Below are 22,733 nucleotides of genomic sequence, written 5' to 3' on the forward strand. Positions count from 1 at the left end.
TTTCCTTGAACTCAAATAAAATTAATAATTGTCCAGATACTATTATGTTTGCATACTAGTGTATGAAGTATATAATACACAAACTATGAAAGTGTCAATTCTATCCATAATGATCTTTTGCAAAGGGGAACTAAACCCTAAAGTGTAAAACACACTGCTGGCACATGTCAAAACAGCTGCCGCCATTATTGTCCATGTACAACGCCCACCACATCAGTGGCGCTGTGCTGCACAGGCAGGGAGTTTTGCACTTAAGCCACTTCTGTGAGTTTGAGCGTGGCGCTGTAATGCAGTGGTTCTCAACCTGTGGGTCGGGATCCCCATGGGGGGTATTTCCATGCTCGGACGGACCCATGGACACAGCCAGCCAGGGATACACATTGATGGGCAATGGAGTGGTTGCACCACTCAAAAAGGGAAATTTAATTAAGAAAGAAATAAGAGCATTCCTGCATCCAAAGAAATCAAACTATACTGTAAAAACTGGTCAAACATTGGCCAGAAAAGTTTGAGAACCACTGCAGCAAATAAGCTTAAAGGGCCACTCCACCTTATTTGTAACCAGATCTTATCTTAATGATGTTTGGGAGACAAGAAACACTTGCCTGGGGGTTTTTATGTGGGCAATGTGCGTTTTTAGATTTTAGTATTTCAAAGTGTCTGTGATGTCATGGACACTTGTCTCACTGCTGGATTACTACAATTACCATCATGCTTTGCTGTACTCACCCAACCTTGTGGATAGGGGGAGGGCTGTCATGTAGTCCATGAAGGACATGTAGTCCAGGAAGGAGCTGAGACAAGTGTCCATGACATTACAGACACTTTGAAATACTAAAACATCTAAAAACACATTATCCACATAAAAAAAAACATAACAGGAAAGGGTTTCTTGTCTCCCAAACATTAAAATATGATCTGGTTGCAAAAGGGGTGAAGTGGCCCTTTATTAAGAGATATGTACAGTATGCCAATGTGCAAGCATTGACAATACTATACAGTCATTGAAATAAACACACTGCATCAGTGCTGCTTACATCAATGCAATAAGTTAAACCATGCCCTTGAAAACTCACAAAATGTCTAGGGTTTAGTTCCCCCTTTAGTTTTTCCTTACGGTTTTATTGCTAAACCCAACCCAATATCAAAACCTCATATATACATTAGATGCAAGACAAAAAATATATACAATTATGCATTCATTCTTCCAAGCACACAATAACACTGTAAGGAAGGCAAAGGATTCTAGAAACATACAAACTATCCCTACATAACATCACTCCCTTCTTTCTCCCCCTCTACACACACTTGCATATGCTATCTCTCTCTCTCCCCCTCTCACACACATGCATATGCTATCTCTCTCTCCCCCTCTCTCACACACATGCGCGCACGCTCTCTCACCCACACACTCACGCTCACATGCGCGCACGCTCACGCTTTCACACACACACACACACACATACACATACGTGCGCGGCGCGCCATCACACACACGCGCGATCACACACAGGCGCGGGAACAGTCTCACACACACACACACACACAGACACACACACACACACACACACACACAATGCAAGGAATGATTTCACTGACTTGGCTCAGCAAGACATTAATATCCCAAATGTAGTAAACTATTTTTTGATAACAGTTAACAATTCAACAAACAATTCAAGTCATACAAACCAGCCCAACATTGTCCAGAAGGAAACATGTCATTACTGTACATAGCACATAATTCACCAGTTTATAACCAGCATCAACATGAGCCTTGGGAACTGCATTTTTCCCCAGACATAGAAAGAACATGATAAAACATGCACCGACAACACATTGGAAAAATAAAAACAATAAATAGATTACTTCATCCTGAACTCAGCAGCTGCCAATAGACAGATGTGACCACATTGCCACCTAAGTGTCAAAGCAACAGAATGAACTTCAATCGCCACAAAATAGGTCTACCATATTTAGGCGGCACATTACATAATCGCCTAATCGCAATTATTTGATTATAATCGTCAGTCGTCTCCATGTTGAAAAAGGTGCATACATTTGTCCAATGTCCATACGTATTTTGTAATTCATTTGGAAAGAAAAAAATATTAAAATGATTAAATGTCAGTTATTTATTTGTATATTTAAGTTGCCATATCTGCCCTGTGCAATTTGTGATTACAAAGCCTAAAAGGCAGAGCAGGAATCTTAGAAGCCTAAAAGGCTACAAATTGTAAAGTTCCAATGTTCAATCCGTGTGTGTGTGTGTGTGTGTGTGTGTGTGTGTATACAGTATATATATATATATTCAAACCTCTATAAGTCGGAACTTTGGAGAGCTGTCCTTGGTGGATCTTCAAACATCCAGAGTTTGGATGTAATTTATGACTGTCGTTTCTGACGACAGGTAAACAGTGTGCAATTGCGCTAATGATAGCAAAGTGTGTGTGTTGAGTGTGTGTGTGGGGTAAGGGGTGGGCAAACTCCTTCTCTTAAAGTGGACACTTATGGTGGGAAGTGTGATTGATGCTAACAACTAGCGGCACAGAAATAATTAATATAATGGTATCGGTTTTAGCAGTTATTTTCTTTTAAAGTGAAAAATCAAAAAAAAAAAGCATTTTGTGATGAAGGCTGCAAATTCTATCAGTGTTTTCTGGCAAAGTTTTCAAAAGAGTCAAAAGCTGTTTATGTTGGGATATGGGCCAACATTTCAATAACGGTGCAACCCTAGTTTTCGGTATAAAGAGGCATTGCCTTTTTAAAATCACCTTTTTTTTTTTACAGCATGAGACCGGCCATAACAGCAATTAATTATATAGGATATCGGCCAAAATGTCTCATCGTTACATCCCTAAAACTATAGTAGAGTTAAGATTAAAATAGTTTGCAGTTTTTTTTATAAACTTATTTACTTGGTCATAAAGTAAAAAAAAAAAGTTAGGGCATTTTGTTGTAGCCTGGTAAAACCACTCCCCCTTCTGGACAACATTTGCATTCTGCCAGAAGGGAGAGTCTGGTGTCTCTCGGGCAGAGACTCCGGACCAAATCAGACCGGAGAAATATGCGGCCGCTAGAGGCGGGATCAACGCGAGACTGATGACATATTGAAGCTGTGCCACAGCACAAATGTAAACACAGCCTAACAAGACTACAACTCCAAATTATTATGGCGATTGTTGTCCCGCTGCTTCCGGTTCATCGTTTCTGATCTCAGATGCAGGCAGGAGAGAACTTGTGAACTCAATACTGCAGCAATCTGGCAGTGTCAGGTTAATTTTGTTGTACACTATGTTGCAAGGCTTAGAATGTACAGCATGGCTTATATCTACCGGTAATAGTTTTCCTTTATATATTTTTCTGTAGCTCCATTTCTAGGAAGACTTATTTTCTTGTAGTAGGCCTACTGTATGCGTAACTGAATGAGACCGGACTATCCTGTTTGTTGTGCGTTTTTGTTCAGAAAAACAAAAATTATTAAAGAGAATATTGAAAGTTTGTACTTTGATCAAAATACATACATTTAAAAACTACCACTAAATATGACATCCTCATTCAAGCATACAGCAAATTTGGTAAAAGTTGAAGACAGTTTCACAGTGATGGATAGTCATTTCTACTAAGTCGCAGTGTCTTCAGATTTGGGCTTACATTTCAGCAAAGGGTGCAAAGCTGTAGTACTACAGTATTATACAGCTGTATGAAAATGTAGAATTTTTGGTTGCTATATCATTACCAGAAGAACCGGCCTCATTGAAATGGCGCAAGGAAAAAGAGCTAACCAGACAGCGAAGAAGAACAAGGAAGGAAGGAAGGAAGGAAGAAGGGAAGGAGAAACAACAGGTTACCTGGCCGGACACCTAAATATCTTGAACAAGCTGCAATAAATCAGAGAAATGGTACATGGAGCAATTCAATTCTATGTAAATCAATCGTAGGGTTATTCACGTGGGGCCATGTAAATAGAATGTGTAAAAGTCATATGGGTAGAAGACTGATGATTATGCAAGGAGTTGGGGTAGGACTAATTATACATCTAGGGTTCAATTCATTTCCAACATTCTGTTGTTGCTAGATGTGTGACACACTTGTCAACATCCTATCAACTATTTAAACCACTAGGCAAATGAAATAAAAACTCACAGATTGTCATACCTCATGATTACAAATGGGAAGGTCATAAAGGCTGTAACGTGTGCACAAAACAGCCTGAGTTATACTTAACCCATTCTGACCTGAGATCAGTTTCATACGAGGTTTCCACTGGACACACACTGGTCTGATTAACCCATTCTGACCTGAGATCAGATTCTAGAAATGTCAGTCGCTCTTCGATTTTTCAAAAATAGCAGACCTACAAGCTCGTATCGCGCCACTCGGTGGCGCGATATGAGCTTGTAGATCTGCTATTTTTCAATAGCTAAAGCATAACATGATGCTGACACCAAAATGGGTCCCGTTCAGAATGGGTTAAGTTATATCCTAGTTCTACAGATCAACAAGCTCACAACGCAACATTGTGTGAGCTTCTTGTACATCTGGATCACATTTGCACACTCTCAAGAGTTATTGGGGGTCCTTGAAATTAAACCCAATATATGTATGTATATTTCATACACAATGGCTGTTTGTTTCGTTTATTTGGTTGCAAAAATATGAAATTAGTCATATTCTTTCAATTGTGATCTCAGGTGGATGCAGAATATAATACCTCCAGAATAGTATTAATCCGTTAAGTACAGATACTTAAATAACATTTTCACAGGAGTACGTCCGCTGCTGTTAATAAAGCAGTTACTGACACATTGAACACAGAGGGAGACAGAACACACACACATCCACACATAAAACAGACACAAACAAACACTACACTTAGGTAAACATTACTGCATACACATAGCATGTAAAATAATCTACTTTCATATAAGAAAAGGGTGCAATATCATCAATACATTCGTAATTTAATTGAGAAGAAAATATTGGACTAAATAAAGGGGGCACGGTGATCTTATCACATTTAATATGAATTCAAAAAGCTGAATTCAGCTGGTTTAATTGCTTCAATTAGCCTTTCTCTAAGACCCAGTGACCCACCCACTCCAACTGTGCAATGGCAAGCTGTCCTTCTCACCCATTGAGATGCATGTTAAATGAAGGGATTTCCACATATAAATAATTGATCATTTTAGTAGCAAGAGCTTCAAAATGTCTTCTAAATCTAGTCAAAAAGGCCTGCAGTAGGCTATGCACTGGACAAATATACATGACATTATTTCAGTAAACAATATCTACGAGGAAATGTTAAGAGGGAGAAACAGTATCAAACTCAATCAACTTTAACGACCGTCCGACAGTAGTTTTCACGACATGTACGGTAAGACTACGGTGATTAGTATTATTGCCATCACCTGGGTGGTTCAGTCGTCTAACTTTCCAAACGTTGAGCTGTGTATGTGTTCAACAGCACAGCCATGCAAAATAACATTGACAGCTATGACGTGATGAAAGCTTGCCATCCTTAGCAATGGTTGCTAACTATTTGGATTTGCGTTGGGACAATTGCTTTTGGGGTGAGGTTTAGCGAAGGGCTAATTCCATTGGTTCTCACCATTCTGATTACAATCATCTGTTACTATTGTTGTTTGACATATACATGTATTGGGCCAAAAAGGTGACAAATACAGTATAAGACATGAGGCATGCTCCCCTTGATGCTTAGAATAATCTACATTAAAAAAAACTATTTCTGAGCAAGATCCAGTTAATAAATACATCCGTCATTTCTAGAACCATAATTTTTTTATGTTTTGGGCTAGCCCTTTTGTATTTGCAAAAAGAAATTGCACACTATTTTGTCCCATTGGGAAATCTAAATAATTGTAGGACATTGCAGCTTGCCTTCATCTGGTGGTTGGATAAAAGGGCAACAAAAGTAAATTAGGGAGTTGGCATACAAAGTTATCCACAGATCCGTGCAGTTAGAGGTAAAAACACTTTTCGGCCAGTTATAGCGCCACCTTGAGGCTGAGTTCTGTAGGTGTGCTGTGCAAAAACTTGTTTTGCACAAAGCGGCCTCCTGGTGGCGCTATAACAGGCCGTTCTGGAAAGTTTGGGGCAGAGGTTCATCGTTGGCATCCAGGGAGTGTGTGTGCAAAATTTGGCATCGACCGGGTTAACGGTGGCCGAGATTAGCTGCTCACGGACACACACACGGACACACACACGGACGGACACACGGACACACGGACGGACGGACGGAGTGCAAAACATACTCTCCCCCCATGCCTTCGGCCTGGTGGAGACAATAAATTAAGCTCTTCTGCTTGGAGACTGCCAACATTGGTTAAGATAAAGATTCCTCTGAGATCGGATCTTGAATGTCTGGTGAAAATCCCAACGTGAAATTGTATTCACTGCAATAGAGGGTATGCGTGTGACATCATCAAACCCGGAAGTTATGCAGGAATGTCTACTGATTGGCAAAAAACTACTTTCTGGCCTTGACAGCCCATGCATCCAAAAAGAAAAGTCCTATCTGATTGCATTAAACAACATTAAACTCACTTTGCCTGTTGCTTTGACACTCCATGTGCCATTCACTTTAAGCACCTCTATTGTGTCATAGAAGTAATAGTGACGATGGTGCATTTCCAAGGGGCGGATAAAGAAAATGCCTCAAAGATATGGTGATAAACCCTCCCCATATTTGCATACTGGGCCCTGATTGGTGACCCACAATTTCAGTGACAGCAAACTTTTCAAATCATTAGTAGGTTAAATGTTCTTTCCTCACTGAATCCGCCAACATTACCGTGTTGGGTGACCAGACCATTCTGACCAATTTCGAGGTAAAATCGGCACATTTGTAATCTAGAGATTCAATGAGGTTGAGGTACAACAGAAAATGTGACCAGTGCATTAATGTGTGTGTGTGTGTGTGTGTGTGTGTGTGTGTGTGTGCGCGTGTGCGCGCGCACACACTCCAGGGAACCTCTCAACACAGCAAAGGACTGGAGGAGAAAAGTTATTACACATTAAAACATCAAGTCACACACACTTCAGCTTCCTCTACAGTACATGCACACTCTCTGAACATTAGGGACTTGGCCATTGACTGAGAATTTATTCATACAACTATAAGGTCTTGTGTTGTTACAAAACGGATGAGAACTATGAGAAGTATTTAATATGTTCTTCATTTACCTCAATACATATAATTTACTTGACTAAGGCCCCAAACCACACCAATGATTCGCCAAGCAACTCTTTGCAACCAAACGGTTGCGAGTAGTTGCAAGAAGTTGTATTGGTGGGACATGTCCTTAAAACAAGGAGTTGCGACTAGTTGCATTGGTGTGGTTTGGGCCTAAGCCCAACTCATTCTCTAGGTTTTTACAAATCATGAGCTAAAAAAGAAAAGAAAAGCACAGAAACATATTGTAACTGGACATAAGTAATGCTCTACGATACACATTTTTTAAATGGTTATGATGATTTTATTTTCGAAAAAAAGGTGGAATTTTCTGGCATGGAGCTTTTCATATTCTCTGCTTGTCAAGGTTTGATAATAATATAATGATACCACACTAGGTTAGTGGTATTATTGTATTATACAACAATAACGTGACACTTCTAGGGTTGCGCAAGTTCTGGAATGTTAAATTAAGCTATGGGATTTGGGGATTATTCTGTAATTTCAATAAATAAAATCTTATACAATATAATTAGTAGTAACTTATTTTGGGGAAAACATGCACATAATTATGGAAAATAATAGGTCTTGTGAAGGAAGTAGGTAGGTTCTTTCCAAAATGGCGTGTATGCATATCCTGCCCCACTGTCTATGCTTTTTAATCAGTGAATTCACATGTCAACGCCCAGTTAAAAAATTCAACTATGCCATTGGCTGCCTGGCCTCACTGGGCATTACATTTAGACTAGTCACAAATATTACATTATCGCCTAATCGCAATTATTTGAGATAATCACAATTATATTTGCATGATTGTTAATCGTTTTCCAGGTTTAAAAATGTCCATACATTCTCAAAGAAAATGCGGAAATAGTTGAATAGCATACACATCAAAGTGACAGACATTCTTTGGACGGAAAAAATATTAAATGTTTCAGTGATTTCTTTGTATATTAATACAAACACTATCAACATGGCTATGACTCAGCATGCTTATCTGCTTAATGTTATTTTTTTATATGAACGTCATATAAAAGCCAAAACCAAACCGTTTGAAAATCGGTTGAAAATTGAGTAAGTTATGGTTATTTAAAAAGTACTTGAACCATAGACACAATGTTATGCTGCCCGAAGTAAGATGGCCGCCACATAGCGAGTCTAGCGACGTCACTCTCCATTGGCCAGCAGCACGGGTGAGCCTGCTGCCTTTCTTATATAGATAGATCTCTATGGGTGCACCTACATGAAAATGTTAAAGGACAACTTCACCACTTTTCAACTTCTCTTCCTATAATTGGTCCCAACTAATGTTCATGATAAGATACCACCATTTTTTCCTACTCAGTCTGTCTCAGGAGGGCTGTGGGCAGTTCAGAAACCACCAGTGACATTATCGATGGTGAATCCAAGCTAATAGAAACGGCAGGCTTTTTCCTAAAAAGTTGCAATGCAAAAGTTGAAGCCATCGTTCTCACGATAATAAAAAAATAAATATATTTAAAAACAAATCTGCCTAATGATGATGAATTATATGAAGAGATGTTGAAAAGTGGTAAGTGGTCCTTTAAGCGCACCAGTGCAAAAAATAAAAAATAAACTTTAGTCTGGACTCTGGAGCGCTGCTAATAAATAAATAAAAACATTTATTTTAACTAAAATACTGAGAGGAGAAGAGTACTTTCTAGGTTGAAGTAAATTATTATGCAAGAAGCAAATTGTATAGATCCAAGTGGCAACTTCAAAGAAGCACTTGTGTCTTAGGAGTACAGCTCTATGGCACAATAACGAAAGACACCAGCAAGTAAGTCATGTCATACTTTTTTTAAATGTGACAACGATGGCCATTCAACTAGGTTACCTTATTTATTACCCATTAGGATTTATATTCGTCAGTATTTTGTCATACCACAAGAAGAACATGGTGTAAGGGGTCAGTCCAGGGCAAAGCACTGACTGCATGACTAATCAACGTCCCTAACCAATTGTCGTTTCTATTAGGAAAACACATCCAAAGTACAGTGACGTTAGCTGCACAGTCACCGGAAAATAAACATAGCAAAACATCTGCAAAGAATAAACCCACAATCAATCCCATCCCAGTTCAAAGAGGATATTCATTCTGGTCAACGGAACCAGAGGCAGTCTTCAATAAAGTTAGAGAACTTTTACACTAAAGGTAAATTTGATTCTGCGCCAAGGTGGTGTCCCGTGGTGTTGGCTCAATGGCAATTGATGTGCAGGTTGATGCCTTGCATGGTTTCCTCCGCCATCGGTGTGTGAATGGGTGAATTAATTGCACAATTTATGTAAAGCGCTTATGGATAAAAGCGCTATATGAATGCACCATTTACCATGTGCTTATCATGACACAAACCACACTACAGTTACAAATATTAAAATGTAATTTATTCGCTTTATGGGATTGGGCAATTTGGAGACCGCCGATCGAGTCATTTGGAATGAAAACAGGTCTATTAGAGAACATCTCAAGTGCCTATACTGTATATTACACCGTCTCTGCCTCTTGTCTAGCACGTATGACATCTTGTTCTTACAGCTTGTCATGACAATCCACAGGTCAGGTCTACACAATTCAATTTTTTTTCTGTACGACATAGTCACGACGACACCTTGGCGCAGAAGGCCAATACAGTCGCGACTGACTGTTTTCGTCTCAAACATGTATTAATGTGGATGGGTCTTTACATATACTTGACAAAGCACATGGACATATTTGCCCGGTGTGGATATTAGGACTGTCCCTAACTAAGGATTGGTTTAGTCGACTATGATTGGCCAAATGTTGTCTATAAGGCAACTACAAAAATATATATATATAATATATTGTATGATTTGACTGAGAGATTGGCAGTCAGTCAGAGATTGCATACCATACAAATGCAAGCTTAATGTCTGATTTAACATATACTTTTACTTGCTTGGTTTCTCCCAATAAATCATGATATATATAAATATATATCCTTTTTTCCCAAAAAAACTATTTGTTAATTAATATATTAGGCCAATCTCTAAGTCGAATCATGCAGAGAACACTGACGTCACCAAATTTGGAGCGATGCCCCTCTGCACTGTCAATGGTTAGTGAAATACAAGGAAGTGGGCTTTCTATGCCACATTTTCCAATGGGTTTCTCCAGGCTTTAATTTTTTAGGCAAATGCGAACTGAAATAAAAGCCTGGGTAACGAGGATAATAACAGGTTAACAAAAGGTTAGGAATGTGACACCTTTCCCTATATACAAACTATCTTAATATTTCACGTTTTGTGTGAAACACCCGTCAAAAGCAGGGGACGAAGCCTTTTAAGTGTCTGCGTTACTGCAGTGGCCTATGGAGTGTTACGGTTTAAGTGTGTGAGCGACACAGCCATGGATCAAAGCAAAATAAAATATGTTGCTAGAGCTACACACTAGCACTGTGTTTCATAATCAATTATTAGCACGATATGTACAATTATGGTTTTGGTAGCCATACAGCCAACCAGTTGAAGACATTGAAGATGGAGGCTTTAACCTTACGAAATATACAAGATCATTAGGATTTTCTGGAAGACTTAACATTCTAGTGCTAGTTTGACCACCACAAATACTCTATTCTTAAGATTTACAAGCGAGCGCATTGAGAGCTTGTAGATTGGGCTACTTTCGCTGCACAACATGCTTCCATATAGAAGACATGCCGACTTCTATGGAATCCAAATATTCTATTCCTAGTTTGATCACTTCAACTACTCTTTCCTCTTAAAATAACCGACTGAAAATAGCCGATCACTACACGTCTGCGACGCGTTTTGAGCTTGTAGATTTATTTTATTATTTTCACTGCGAAACATGCTTCCATATAGAAGACTTCTATGGAATCCAGATGACTGAAATCAGTCTTGGCGACTGAGAACTTTAATCACATTCCGAAGGTACTCACGTTGTCCATGAAGTTGGACTTGAAGCCTTCGGGCTGTCGTCTGAGGTCTTCCTGCTCTCGGTGTCTCATCATCTCCTCCTCTCGACGTCTCATCTCCTCCTCGTGCCTGGGCGGGGGAGAAACGTGACTGATCAGTCAAAAAGGAAAATTAGTCATCAAAGTCTGCTCGTTTATACCAGTGTGGGTCAAAGTGGGGTCCGGGGACCCCAAGGTAGAGCTGCAAAATTGAAAAAAGAGATTGAGATATAGATTCAGAGACCTATGCGATTTCAAGAATCGTGCAGCACTAGTTGGCTGTCCCATTCATTTTAGCGTTTGTTTTTGCTACGAGAGAGAGACTTTAAGAAAGGTTTAAGTGAAGCACTTTGATATTCCAGGTGCCACATTTTGAATGCAGTAATGTTCAGCAACTACAGACTGTGTGAGAATCGTGTATACACACTTTCCTTAGATAGATATTCCACTGTTAGGTTCTCAACCCATTCTGGGCGGGAACCCCTTTTGGTGTTGTAACCCTTCTGGACGGGAACCCCTCTTGGGGTTCTGTACAGTATGTACAGTATTCAAAAATGTTAAAAATGTGATGCTGCTACAGTATATAAATATTTGTATATGAATATAGTTTCAGAAAACTTAGGTCAGGATTTAGAAGGCGTTTTTACAGTAGAATATGTTTTGATGTATTACCATGTTTTTTGTTCTTGATTATTGTAAATCGCTCTGGATTAAGAGCGTATGCTAAATGCTTAAATTGTAAATTGTGATCTCAATTCTTGTGGAGGAGGATCAAGATAGAATTGTGCAGCACTACCCCAGGGGTCCTTGAGGAGTACCAGGGGGTCCCTAATGGACCCTTATGGGTTGGTCAATCAGAGAGTGCACCAAATTGACCCGTTGGGGTCTATTTGAGTAAAATTTACAAATGTATTAGGCCTCAGGCCCCCAGAAATAGAAATCCCATTACATTTTGAGGTCCGTCCATAGCCTAATGCATGTCAAACTGCGGGTCTTTGAAATGAAAATGGTTGAAAATCACTGCTAGAACCGTGAAAATTGGGGTTCGCAAATATTCCTTTGGGGGTCCTTGAACCACTGGTTTATAAAACTAAAACTACGGTTAAAAAAAGGCCCACATGACTAGATCACATTATCCTGACATTATCAGTCACGCAGATTTTAAAGGATAGAAAATGTACTCAGATTCCTGGCAGGACATTTCCCTTCTTTGTGCTCATTGCAAACACTTTTTTAGCTTGTTTTTAGTTTGGATAAAACCCATGTCATCCATTTTAAAATATGCAGTTTGATCCGCTATCACTACAGTCCTATTTTTTATTATAGGACTTCTGTGTGCCAAGTGTCATAACTCTGTTTGTGCCCAGAAGCCATTGTAGCCCTGTACACGTGTGGATCTTATTGAGTATACTAGTAACAGTGTTGTAGTGTAGACTAAGTGGTTCATTAATTGCTTTCTCACAACCTCAAAACCTCCCAAAAAAAACAACTATTACATGAAGTTCCGACTGCCTTATGTATGCCAGGTCACATGAGACACTAATATGGAGTTAAATTTCAGCTCCTATAGTCAAACGGCAGGAATGAGAGTGAACCTTTGTCCATAAGCAGAAACTTCCCAGAAGTGAAGTTCTGTAATAATATATGGTATAGAAGGTTTTAAGAGTTTTAAAGCAAGATGAAGAAGCGCACCTCATCTCCATTTGCTTGCGTTTTTGCAGTTCCTGGTTACGAAGCTCCTCCAGCCTTCTCAGTTCCTCCTGACGCCTCATCAGATCTTAGAAAGGGGAGAAATTAGGAGAGACAGGACATGAGTGAAGAGCAGAGGGAGTATAGAACTAGAGGTGCTCTGATCGCCGATATTCACTCAGAATGACTCGATCAGTGGTCGGCAATTTACCTGATCTGGAGAACACCACAGTTTTGCCGTGGATTTTGACATAATAATTTTGAAAATATTCCTATTTTCCCCTTACGCACAAGATCAGGAGAAAAACTATTGGTGATTGGAATTGGTCGCAAAGAACCTGATCAGAGCACCTCTAAATAGAACATGTATTATCTGTCCCCATACTGAACATTGGGGCATAGCTGTTTGAGTCTACTGTGAAGGCTTGAAGAACAAGTTGTCACATTAGGCTGAAAAAGAGCATGAGTATATCATTTAAATCTTGAACGGCCCCTTTTGCTCCCTATAACGATCTAATCTCTAGTTGTGCTACTGTCAATTATGTCATGCTACTAAAAGGATCTCAGCTTCCCAGTGTTGGTGTGTTCAATTGATTGATGGGTACAATGATATATTAAAAGGCTTGATGTGTACACATGTAATGTAACTCAATAGCACCACTCAGTGGCTTGTAAGTAGTACTGCAAATTGTCATTGTTCTGAAGTGGCTGTAGATTAGAGTTCTCATTTTCTGCCCGAACCCGACCCGGCCCGGCCCGACATTTTAGGGCCGGGCCGGGCCCAAAGAATATGCTAATTAGACGGGCCGGGCCGGGCCTCGGGCTCTGTGATTTTCCGTGATTTTTTTATTTTTCTTCTTTTTTCAAAAATGTTATTATAATAAAAATAGCAATTCTGTTATTTGTGTAATGTGTAGGCTATATAGCCTACAAGTATGTATTTATTATGAAGAGGGCTGGAAGATGGAGGAGTGGAGGCGGGGGGCTTGGAATGGATTACTGACTGTGCACTGTGCAGGCAGAGAGAAGTGAACGGCGGGGTGGTTGTTTAATGTTTATACCGCTGGCTGGCCTCTGTTTTGCGGCGCACCAAATGAGCTTCTGCTTCAGTTCATAATGCTAAATGTTTTATAAATCAATCGGATTATCAAACGATAGACTGCAACATGACAAAAACAGTTGCACTGAGCCATCTCGTTAAACCCAGCTGGCTGCGATGAATAACCAAATCATTAGACCTAATCAACGTCATATAGTCACCAACCGATCCATATAATTCTGTAGTGTATGATCTGACCACGCAATGTTACAGTCCACTGCAGGCTACAGGCTATTTGATTTACAAAATGATTAGTATTATAACCGCCGTCCCTCAGTGCGGCAGCGGCGCTCCTCGTTATATGTGCCCGATTTAAAATAACAGAGCTGTCTCTAAGCTCTAAGCTCGAGACACGCCATGAGCGGTGCATGGATATATATGTAGGCTATGTTTGTTCTTTTGGACACCGAACGGGGACGATACTTGGGGTCTTGGACATAGCTTCACTTCAGAGGAAACGGGGAGCTACTCACCAGTCACCACCACTGGAAATGGAATCCATTAGAATGATATGGAAATGGTAGGCTACATTAACAGTCTAACGTGAGCTACATAAATCCTTTATTTCGGCGATAAGTCCATTGAACTCCGTTCTCACTCTCACACAGACACACACTGAAAGAAAAAAAAGAACGCCACTTTATTGCATGGCCAGCGCAGCAGCACGCGCCGTCAGTGGTTCACTGACGGCTCGTGCTGCTGCGCTGGCCATGCATTAAAGTGGCGTTCTTTTTTTCCTTTGTCGGGCTTTATAGGGCTTCGGGCCTAACATTATGGTATTTTTTAGGGCCGGGCCGGGCTTCGGGCTGACCCAGTTAGGGCCGGGCCGGGCCGGGCTTCAAATTTCGGGCCCGATGAGAACTCTACTGTAGATATGTCTTGAAGTTGGTGATTTTGCAAGTAAGATTTTGGATGATTAAATAATCAAAGAGATTTTTTTTTACAGAGACCTCGTGAGTGTGGAAAAATAGACACCAGACAAGCCTATCAAATGGACTAAAGCAAAATAAAATCTCATTACTGAAAATGTAATGATATTTAAGTATTGGCATTAACCTTTTCTTTTAATAGAGTTGGCCTGTTGAGCACTGGCCTACTTGGAACGATGCATGTTGGAAATGAATGCCCCACCCAGTTTTTATGTGTCCCTGTTATACCCATAGATGGAGTTCTTTGTTAGGCATGCCCAAATATGGAGTCTATGCAGATGGCAGAACATATTTGTGATGTCAGAACAGGCCAGCTCCATATATGGAGCCTGGGCAGGTGTCCTGTCCAGAGCCCGGGCAGAGGACTTTTGTTGCGGTTCTGGACAACCGTGAGTCCGACCGACTCAACACCGGACACAAGACTCCCTGTGGGAGTGTGGAACACATGTGCCGTAGGGCGAACGGTTCTCGAGTATGTTATGTAAAAAAAACAATCATGGCGATTGAGAACTTTAAACCATGCTAGCAGGTATGCACACGTCTCTACCTTGTCTCATCATCATGAGCTGGTGCTCGTGCTTGGCCGACTCCATCTCGGTCTCCAGCTTCTCCTTGGCCTCTCTGATGTTCAAGTCCACCTGCTCTCTCTGCTGCTTCTCCATCTCGTCCAGAGCCTTCCAACGAGACGCGTACTCAAACTCAAAGGTGCCTGGCTGGGCGAAGCGCGGTGGCTCCTCCCTCTCTCTGGAAAGGAAAATAAACAGAACGTTAAATACTGAGAACCGCATACCATAAATAAATCTTTAATTAGGATTCAACTACCATACAGTATCAGTCAAAAGACACCGTCTCATTTACACTGCTAATATAACCGATTCTACTACACCGCAAGGTGCCATTCCTTTTGGACAAAATGTTTGACTGTACTCTGTTGCCGTTTTTCACATCTGTCTATTAAACATTCAATCAATTCTAAAGACTAAGGTCAGATTCTAACCTAATACTTCGGTAGACTCCGTATGGGCGGGGAAATTGGATTCTTGCATATTTAATTGGCTGCGGTTTGCCTTCACACTGTCATTCGCAGCAATTGGAAACGCAGCAGGGGGGACCTTTATCAATGTGTTCCATTCATAAACTATAGCCTACACAGTGAAATCTGTGATAAAATTACACTCATAACGTGCATGTGACGTGCCGTCTGGGACCCCCCCCCCCCCCCTCTCTCTCTCTCTCTCTACGCACGCAGCCGCCACACACTGTTCTTTTGGGCATGCAGTACAGCGCTGCATGAGAGCACTGATATAACTCCCCAGTCCCACACAGTGACAGCACTCCATGTTTACGGCACGCACAGACAGACAGACAGACAGAATATTATGTAGGCTATAATACACTGCAGTGTTTTTTTGTGTTTTCTTAAGCAATTGATTAAGGTACACGTCCTCATTTCGATCAGGGCTTCAGTCTCCTTATTCGACCACGTCTATCCACAGTAACGGGACATCTTTGCGCTGCGTAAAATATGCCTTCTCCGTCTCCAACTGTGTTCAGCTCCTCACCCGCCACATTATGTTTGCTTAATTTCCTTTATTTACTGCGGATTGCATTCACACCTGCACCGAATCGTAGTCAAGTGCGATTCGAAGCGAAGCGAAACCCACGTTTTCGGGCGGAGTAAAATGCGGTTATTTGCTGCGCATTAGGATTCGAATGAGCCTTCACACCTGCCAAACGAAGCGCACTTTCTGACAATGCGCAGCAGGATTCGTTTTAATCGCAGCAAAGCTCTCTGGTATGAATGTAACCTAAAACTAAATCAACACTGGTCCGGAATCATTGTTATAACTAAGCCATCTATATATTTGCATTCTACATACTTGTGGTAGGCCGGGTTTTTCTGCAGAAGTTTCTCTGGCAGTCCGTCCTCGTCATCCAGCTGCTCTGTGGGCTCCACGATCACTGGACGAGGGGTGCTGTAGGATGGGTGTCAATGCAACAGGTTCAAGCTATACATGAGGTAATTATTAACCCCCTTATGGCCACCCTAATTAACAGTGGATTGTGCCTTGTACCTGCACTATTCATATTTTTAATTCATCATTTTAATGTCAATAGAAAAATCTGTGATATACACACTACATCTCATGTTTCACGGGGCAAGACTATAGTATTAGACACAGAGTCCTGATGGTTTGCGATAACTTCACCATTATGCCGATTTTGAACGAATAGAGCGAATCTGGCGATGCCATTTCCGGTCAAACGGATCACAACATCCGCTAGCTTTCTACACTGTTACACAATGATCTGTCCGGGATGCTAAGCGATCATCGTTTATTTTAATATCCAAGTCAAATTAAGCTCTAATCAAGCCCCAAATATCACATTTTACGCAGCTATGCACACACATGCGCATGCCATTTTGCCATTTCTGCCTAATAAAGTAATCAATCAAAACCTCCTTAGTATACAGGGTGTTCCCACCATAGTTTGTTTTTAAACCCCTTGTTGTGGACACATTTCCACCGCAACATTATTTGATTGATCTTTCTATAGATATTTACAGGCCAAAGTACAACACAAAACTGCAAACACACACACACACACACACACACACACAGCTTGCACTCCTCTTACGTGGTGAGCAGCAGCGCCCCCTCGTTGCATCTGTCCAGGGCTTTGCGAGCGGTCGGTTTGTTGGCAAACTCCACAAAGCCCTTCCCTGTGGGACGCCCACGGTCATCCACCACCACCACGGCTCGTTCCACTGGCCCAAACTCAGCGAACGCCTGTATGGATTTCACAATGGTTTAGAAATCACTGACCATTTCGAACTAGGCTGACAGCATAGCTAATAACTTCATTGATGGGTTGGTATGGTAGCAGGGGGCAAGTTGGAATGAACAATGCATTTACAAAGCAGTTAAAAGTTACAATTTGTTTGACTACCTCTTCCAGCAGCTCGTTTGTAACCACGGGAGACAGATTGCGTACAGTGAGCGCAGAGCCATGCGTGGCAAAACGGATCCTGATAGGTCGGTTTTTCAGGACGGTCCCGTCCAACTCTGCCTTGGCGATCTCAGCCAGGGTGCGGGTTTCCTGTGACACAAGAGGAACATGAAGGGTTAAAATAATGCCCTACATAAAACTAAAAAAAAATCTTACTTCAAATGTTACATATAATTTGCATATGGTTGAAATGAATGCCATAATATCATAGGCTATAGCCATTAGAAATGTTGCCAGAGCCTAATTGTGACCAATATCAATGGCCATCACAAATCACGAAATGATTATAAACATAAAGCAATTACTATATCAGATTTCTGAAATAGGCCCTACTTTAAATTAGTTCTGGCCTCTGGTCCAATGGACCAGACTCGCTACTTCAAAATGACTGATTGATTGAAAATGGAGGACCCTTATGTAAACAAGTCTTGGTGCTTTTTCTGGTTTTAGCTTCTTAGCTAGCTCTGGTCCATACTCTAGCTAGCCCAATTCGGCACCCTCAGTTAACTTTTCTGAAGTCCTGAAATGGGCTAGTGCCGCTAGTAGTCCATAGACCATTAGATGCAATTTGCAACTCTAGATATTTTTTATAATGAGATGAATCTAGAGTAGCAAAGGTAGCCTCGGAAACCCAGACGTTTTTATTTCCAGGGAGAAAAAAAAAAGTCTGGGTCCGAGTGCACTTCAATTCTGCATAGAGTAGCGCAAACATCGATCATTCTGCTGATTTCTGATCGTCTGCACCTTTGTTAAATTGACGCGCACACACACACACAATCAGTCTCATGTCGCGCAGCTGCGTCTAGATTCCTAGGCCGAAAGCATAGGACAGGTGGACCCCAAGCTATAGCAAAGGTAATAGAGGATGCACAATTGCACATCCACTCTAGCCCAGGTGCTGGAGTGGACATTCCTGAATCCCAGTGATCGAAATGTTGAATTAATAAACCAATGGAGCAGAGTTATTCCTTAACTCTTTTTTTTCTCATGAATCTAGAGTTGCAATACCCTACATTGACTCCCCATTCATCCAATTTGCTTTTGCGATCTGCTTGTAAACACTTGTTGAAGTCACTGAACGGCCCTGCGTAGTGCACACCACCTGTTTCGAATTTACACATAATACAGGAAGCAGAAGTGCGACCAGTTAATAAAAACAAGTGCTTCCAAACTCCAAAACTTTGAAAATCACATGTGTGAAGTGAGTGGTGAAACTGTACGGTGTAGGGGTCCCCGGGGGGTCCCCAGAAGTTCCAGACCCACAGGACCATGGCCAGGGTGCCGGCCCGGTTCCGGCGAGCCTCCCCACGTCCGAAATGGTTGAGAAATGACAGTTATCGTGTGGGAGTCCCTCTAATGTACCCTCTACTGTACTGTCACTGTATATACAGTTAATATGTGCGTGTGTGTTTGTGTGTGTGTGTGTGTGTTAGGTTGCGCACAGGTGGTGAAAAACAACCATGCTGTTTTCGTGCTCAGACCCACCCAGGCACCCAGGCAGCCACACACATAGCTCCGTAAGGGAGTGGTTGCACAAAAGAATCACCTGCACAGATTATTTTGCCAGAAAGTAGCCGATAGTGATAACATGTCTACGGTGGATTTTTATGAAACAAAAGCTCGGCAGATTGAAAGGGGATAATTCCAGCTTGTCCTAGAGCTGCAGTGTTGGGTGAGTTTAACATTGTTTAATACAAGCACATCTCAAAAGCAAATTGGATGAATGGTGAGTCAATGGAGGGTAATGCAACTCTAGATTCATAACAAAAGTTGCAATTGCGGCTCCATATGATATCTATTATCTACCTAATGTACGCACCTCTTAGCAATTTTTGTATTGACCTGTACTTTGCTTGAACTGGACCATTTCGGCAAATAATTCATGTGATGCCTCGATATGAGTCAGAATTTTTAACAAGACAACTCACCCTTTTTCCACCTCCAAGTTTGTAGAGGTGGAAAGGTTTGAGTTGTTTGCTAATGTAACTATGATGACAGCATGTCATCATCATCGTTTTGGGGGGAGGGGGGTGTCTATATTGCTTTGCTATTCAGATGTAATTCAGTAAGTAAGTAGGCCTATTAGCCCCTCTCGGAACCCTCCATAAAGCTTTTCTGAAATTTTGATGAGTTTTATGTAGGGTCCCTGTTCATGACTATATTTTCGTATGGGAATTCTGGAACGCGGACGTAAACATGCTCTCTAAGATCCTATCTGCGGCGTGTGACGGCCTTTTTTTGCTTGAGTTATTCTGAATTCGGGAACTTTAAGTACCTATACATCCCGCTGCGAATATCTCCTGTGGCGCGGAAACCGTTAAGTATTTTAAATCTTTGTTTGACCGATTTGGTCGCTTTATTTCTTCTTGTTTGTTTACCGTTTATTGTACCGCCTCCCGGTGTGCGGTTGGCTTGTGCCGGCTACGTCCCTGCCTCTGATCTGCTGTGTCATAGCTATAGCGCCACTAGCTAGCCAGATAGGCGGTACAATGATGTGTCAATAAACAAGGAAGGAAGAGAAGAATCAAAGCGACCAAATCGGTCAAACAAAGATTAAAAATACTTAACGGCTTCCGCGCCACAGGAGATATTCGCAGCGGCATGTATGGGTACTTATACTTCACATATTCAGAAACCCTCAGACGAAAAAATGTCGTCAAAGAGCGCAGACAGGCGTTATCCACGTTGTTTATGTTTTATGAATGTCCGCGTACCAGGTGGCAGGATACTGCTGCAACAGGACCCAATGGACTGTGTCGTCAAAAAGTCAGAAACTTCAATACCATTGGGTTCTGCTTGGAGGGCTATAGGCCTATTAGAACTGTGATTGATCATACATGTTATTTCACAGTATAGAATGGGTATATTTCAAACTAAAGCAGACCAAAATGCAAGACTTGTTTACAGCAGGGTCTTCCAGTTTCAATTTATCACAACATTTAAAGACATAAAGATATACACTTCTATGAAAAGAACAGGAAATTATCATACAGTATAAAGAACTAAATAAATGGTAATGGAATGTATGAATGGAAAAAGGCGGTGAATTTAGAAATGGTGACATGATAGTTCCTATTGGATATTGAACAACAATGTCTACTCCCCTAATGAACATTCTTCAGACCGCAAAACAGCTTATTTAACAATGTCTTATAGTCATTTATACTGTCTTATGTATGACAACTCACCGGGGTGAGTTGTCCAGTATTCAATTAATTCGACAGGCTAGCGAATCATTTGGAGCAACACCGACACCGTTACCATGAGCAACGCTTCTCTCCCTGCTACAATGTCATATTAGTAGTAAAGTTTTTTTTTTAAACGCTCTTTCCTTATTGCAACTAGAAGTTAGTTACCAGGCGAATGAAGCCGAATCCCCGGTCTCGGTTGATGAACACCTCGTTCACCTCGCCGTACTTGGAGAACATCTTCTTGAAGGCCTCGTCGGAGATGTCCGTGGGCAGGTTGCCGACGAATAGGCGGCAGCGCTGCGTGAACGTCTTCTCCCACGGCCTCCGCATGCTCTTCAGGTCCAGGACCATCTCCCGCGGGGCCTCCCCAGGGTCCCCACCACCAGCCCCGTTGCCCGGCTGCTGCTCCCCGGCCTGTGGAGGCGACGTGGGGCACTCTTTCTTGTTCGGCCGCTCCGCCGCGGGGGACTCGGTGCCGCCGCGTCTCGGCGGCTGTTGAGGGGAGTTGCTGTTTCTTCCCTGGTGCTGCATGCTCACTTGCTTCAAATTTCGGTTGGCCATTCTTTTCTCAGACTTGAGTGTTGTTTCTTTACAAATGTATTGAATATTATTGGTTTTTTTTTTTGTACGAATGTGAATGAAAGACGTTTTTCGACGCTCTGCAGCTTCTTCTCAGGCAGCTAGCTAAATATTCGCTTAGCAAAGATGGTGCTACGTTCATCAAAGCTATAATACGCCTCTTCCGGCTCTTGTTGTTCTTCTTCTTCTTTTTATTTCTGCCGTATGGACGCCGCGACAAGGCCCTCCACTGGTCTGGTGGTTTAAAGATCTTCCTAAACTGTGCAAACACTGCCACCAAGTGGTTGAACTGAATGTAGACGTAATGGCTTGCTGAATGTCTGATTCAATCTTCAATCTTCAAATCTTCAATAACAACTTGTGGATATGGTACGTGTACTTTCTTTCTGAAAATGTATATTTTGCCATTATTAATTTTACATTAGCATTTTTTTAAATCCTGTGTGGAATGATGAACTTCAACTAGTGATGGGAGATTAATAACCGGTTAATTTACAGAAATGATTATAAATAACCATGGCTACAGAACATTTTATTCTACAGCCCGCAATAATTAGGGGGATACTCTATATAAGTATATCTATTTCTAAAGAGATACCAAGATTCCCAAGTGTCCAATGTATGAGAGTGTGATGTATTATGATGTATGACGATAAGAATGCCCCTCACTTCACGTGTGATTTTTCTATGTCCAGATTTTAGTGTGTGTCTGCGTGTAAACACAAACTTTGTTTGTCCTAGCACAAACATTAAATGCCATTGATAATGTTTGTTTGTGTAAACACAAACAAACATTAAAAGACTAATGATTGGCCAGAATGAGATGATGTATGATGACGTATGATGAAGGGCAGCCATACATTTGCATACCTATGGGCGCTCGCCACCTGTCTGTCTGTTCGCCGCGGTTCCTTCTGTGCTATACTGTAAGTGGCGTGAGTCACAAACAGGTCTAGGGGGTCAATGGTAGTCCCAGATGTCAATGATGACCCTGTGGCGCCGGACGTGGTTAGGCCTATGTTGCGATTTTTAGACAGACCAAACATAGCAGACTGCTTGAAGGATGACTGAATCCCACTCACATTT

The 22,733-nt window shown here is 41.4% G+C and overlaps 2 protein-coding genes across 3 annotated transcripts in view; both read right to left on the reverse strand.

Annotated features, from left to right (window-relative positions):
- LOC310854285 (rho GTPase-activating protein 20-like) overlaps nt 1-11,224 on the reverse strand; it is a 58,867-nt gene extending 47,643 nt beyond the window's left edge. Inside the window, exon 1 of one of the 2 annotated variants that reach the window (XM_083758885.1) lies at nt 11,134-11,224. The gene's annotated coding sequence lies outside the window, so the exon portion shown is untranslated. The remainder of the gene's footprint in view (nt 1-11,133) is intronic. The other variant, XM_083758884.1, reaches the window with a different exon arrangement.
- On the reverse strand, nt 11,113-21,629 carry pspc1 (paraspeckle component 1; the record flags this gene model as incomplete). The annotated part of the gene is made up of 7 exons (XM_083758421.1): nt 11,113-11,239; nt 12,841-12,925; nt 15,413-15,609; nt 16,746-16,841; nt 17,506-17,657; nt 17,818-17,967; nt 21,234-21,629. The coding sequence occupies 7 exons, from the start codon at nt 21,627-21,629 to the stop codon at nt 11,113-11,115; spliced, it is 1,203 nt and encodes a 400-aa protein (XP_083614547.1).
- Between the last annotated feature and the right edge of the window lie 1,104 nt (nt 21,630-22,733).

This window comes from Protomyctophum parallelum (genome assembly GCF_964188405.1).
Source record: "Protomyctophum parallelum genome assembly, chromosome: 23".
NCBI lineage: Eukaryota > Metazoa > Chordata > Actinopteri > Myctophiformes > Myctophidae > Protomyctophum > Protomyctophum parallelum.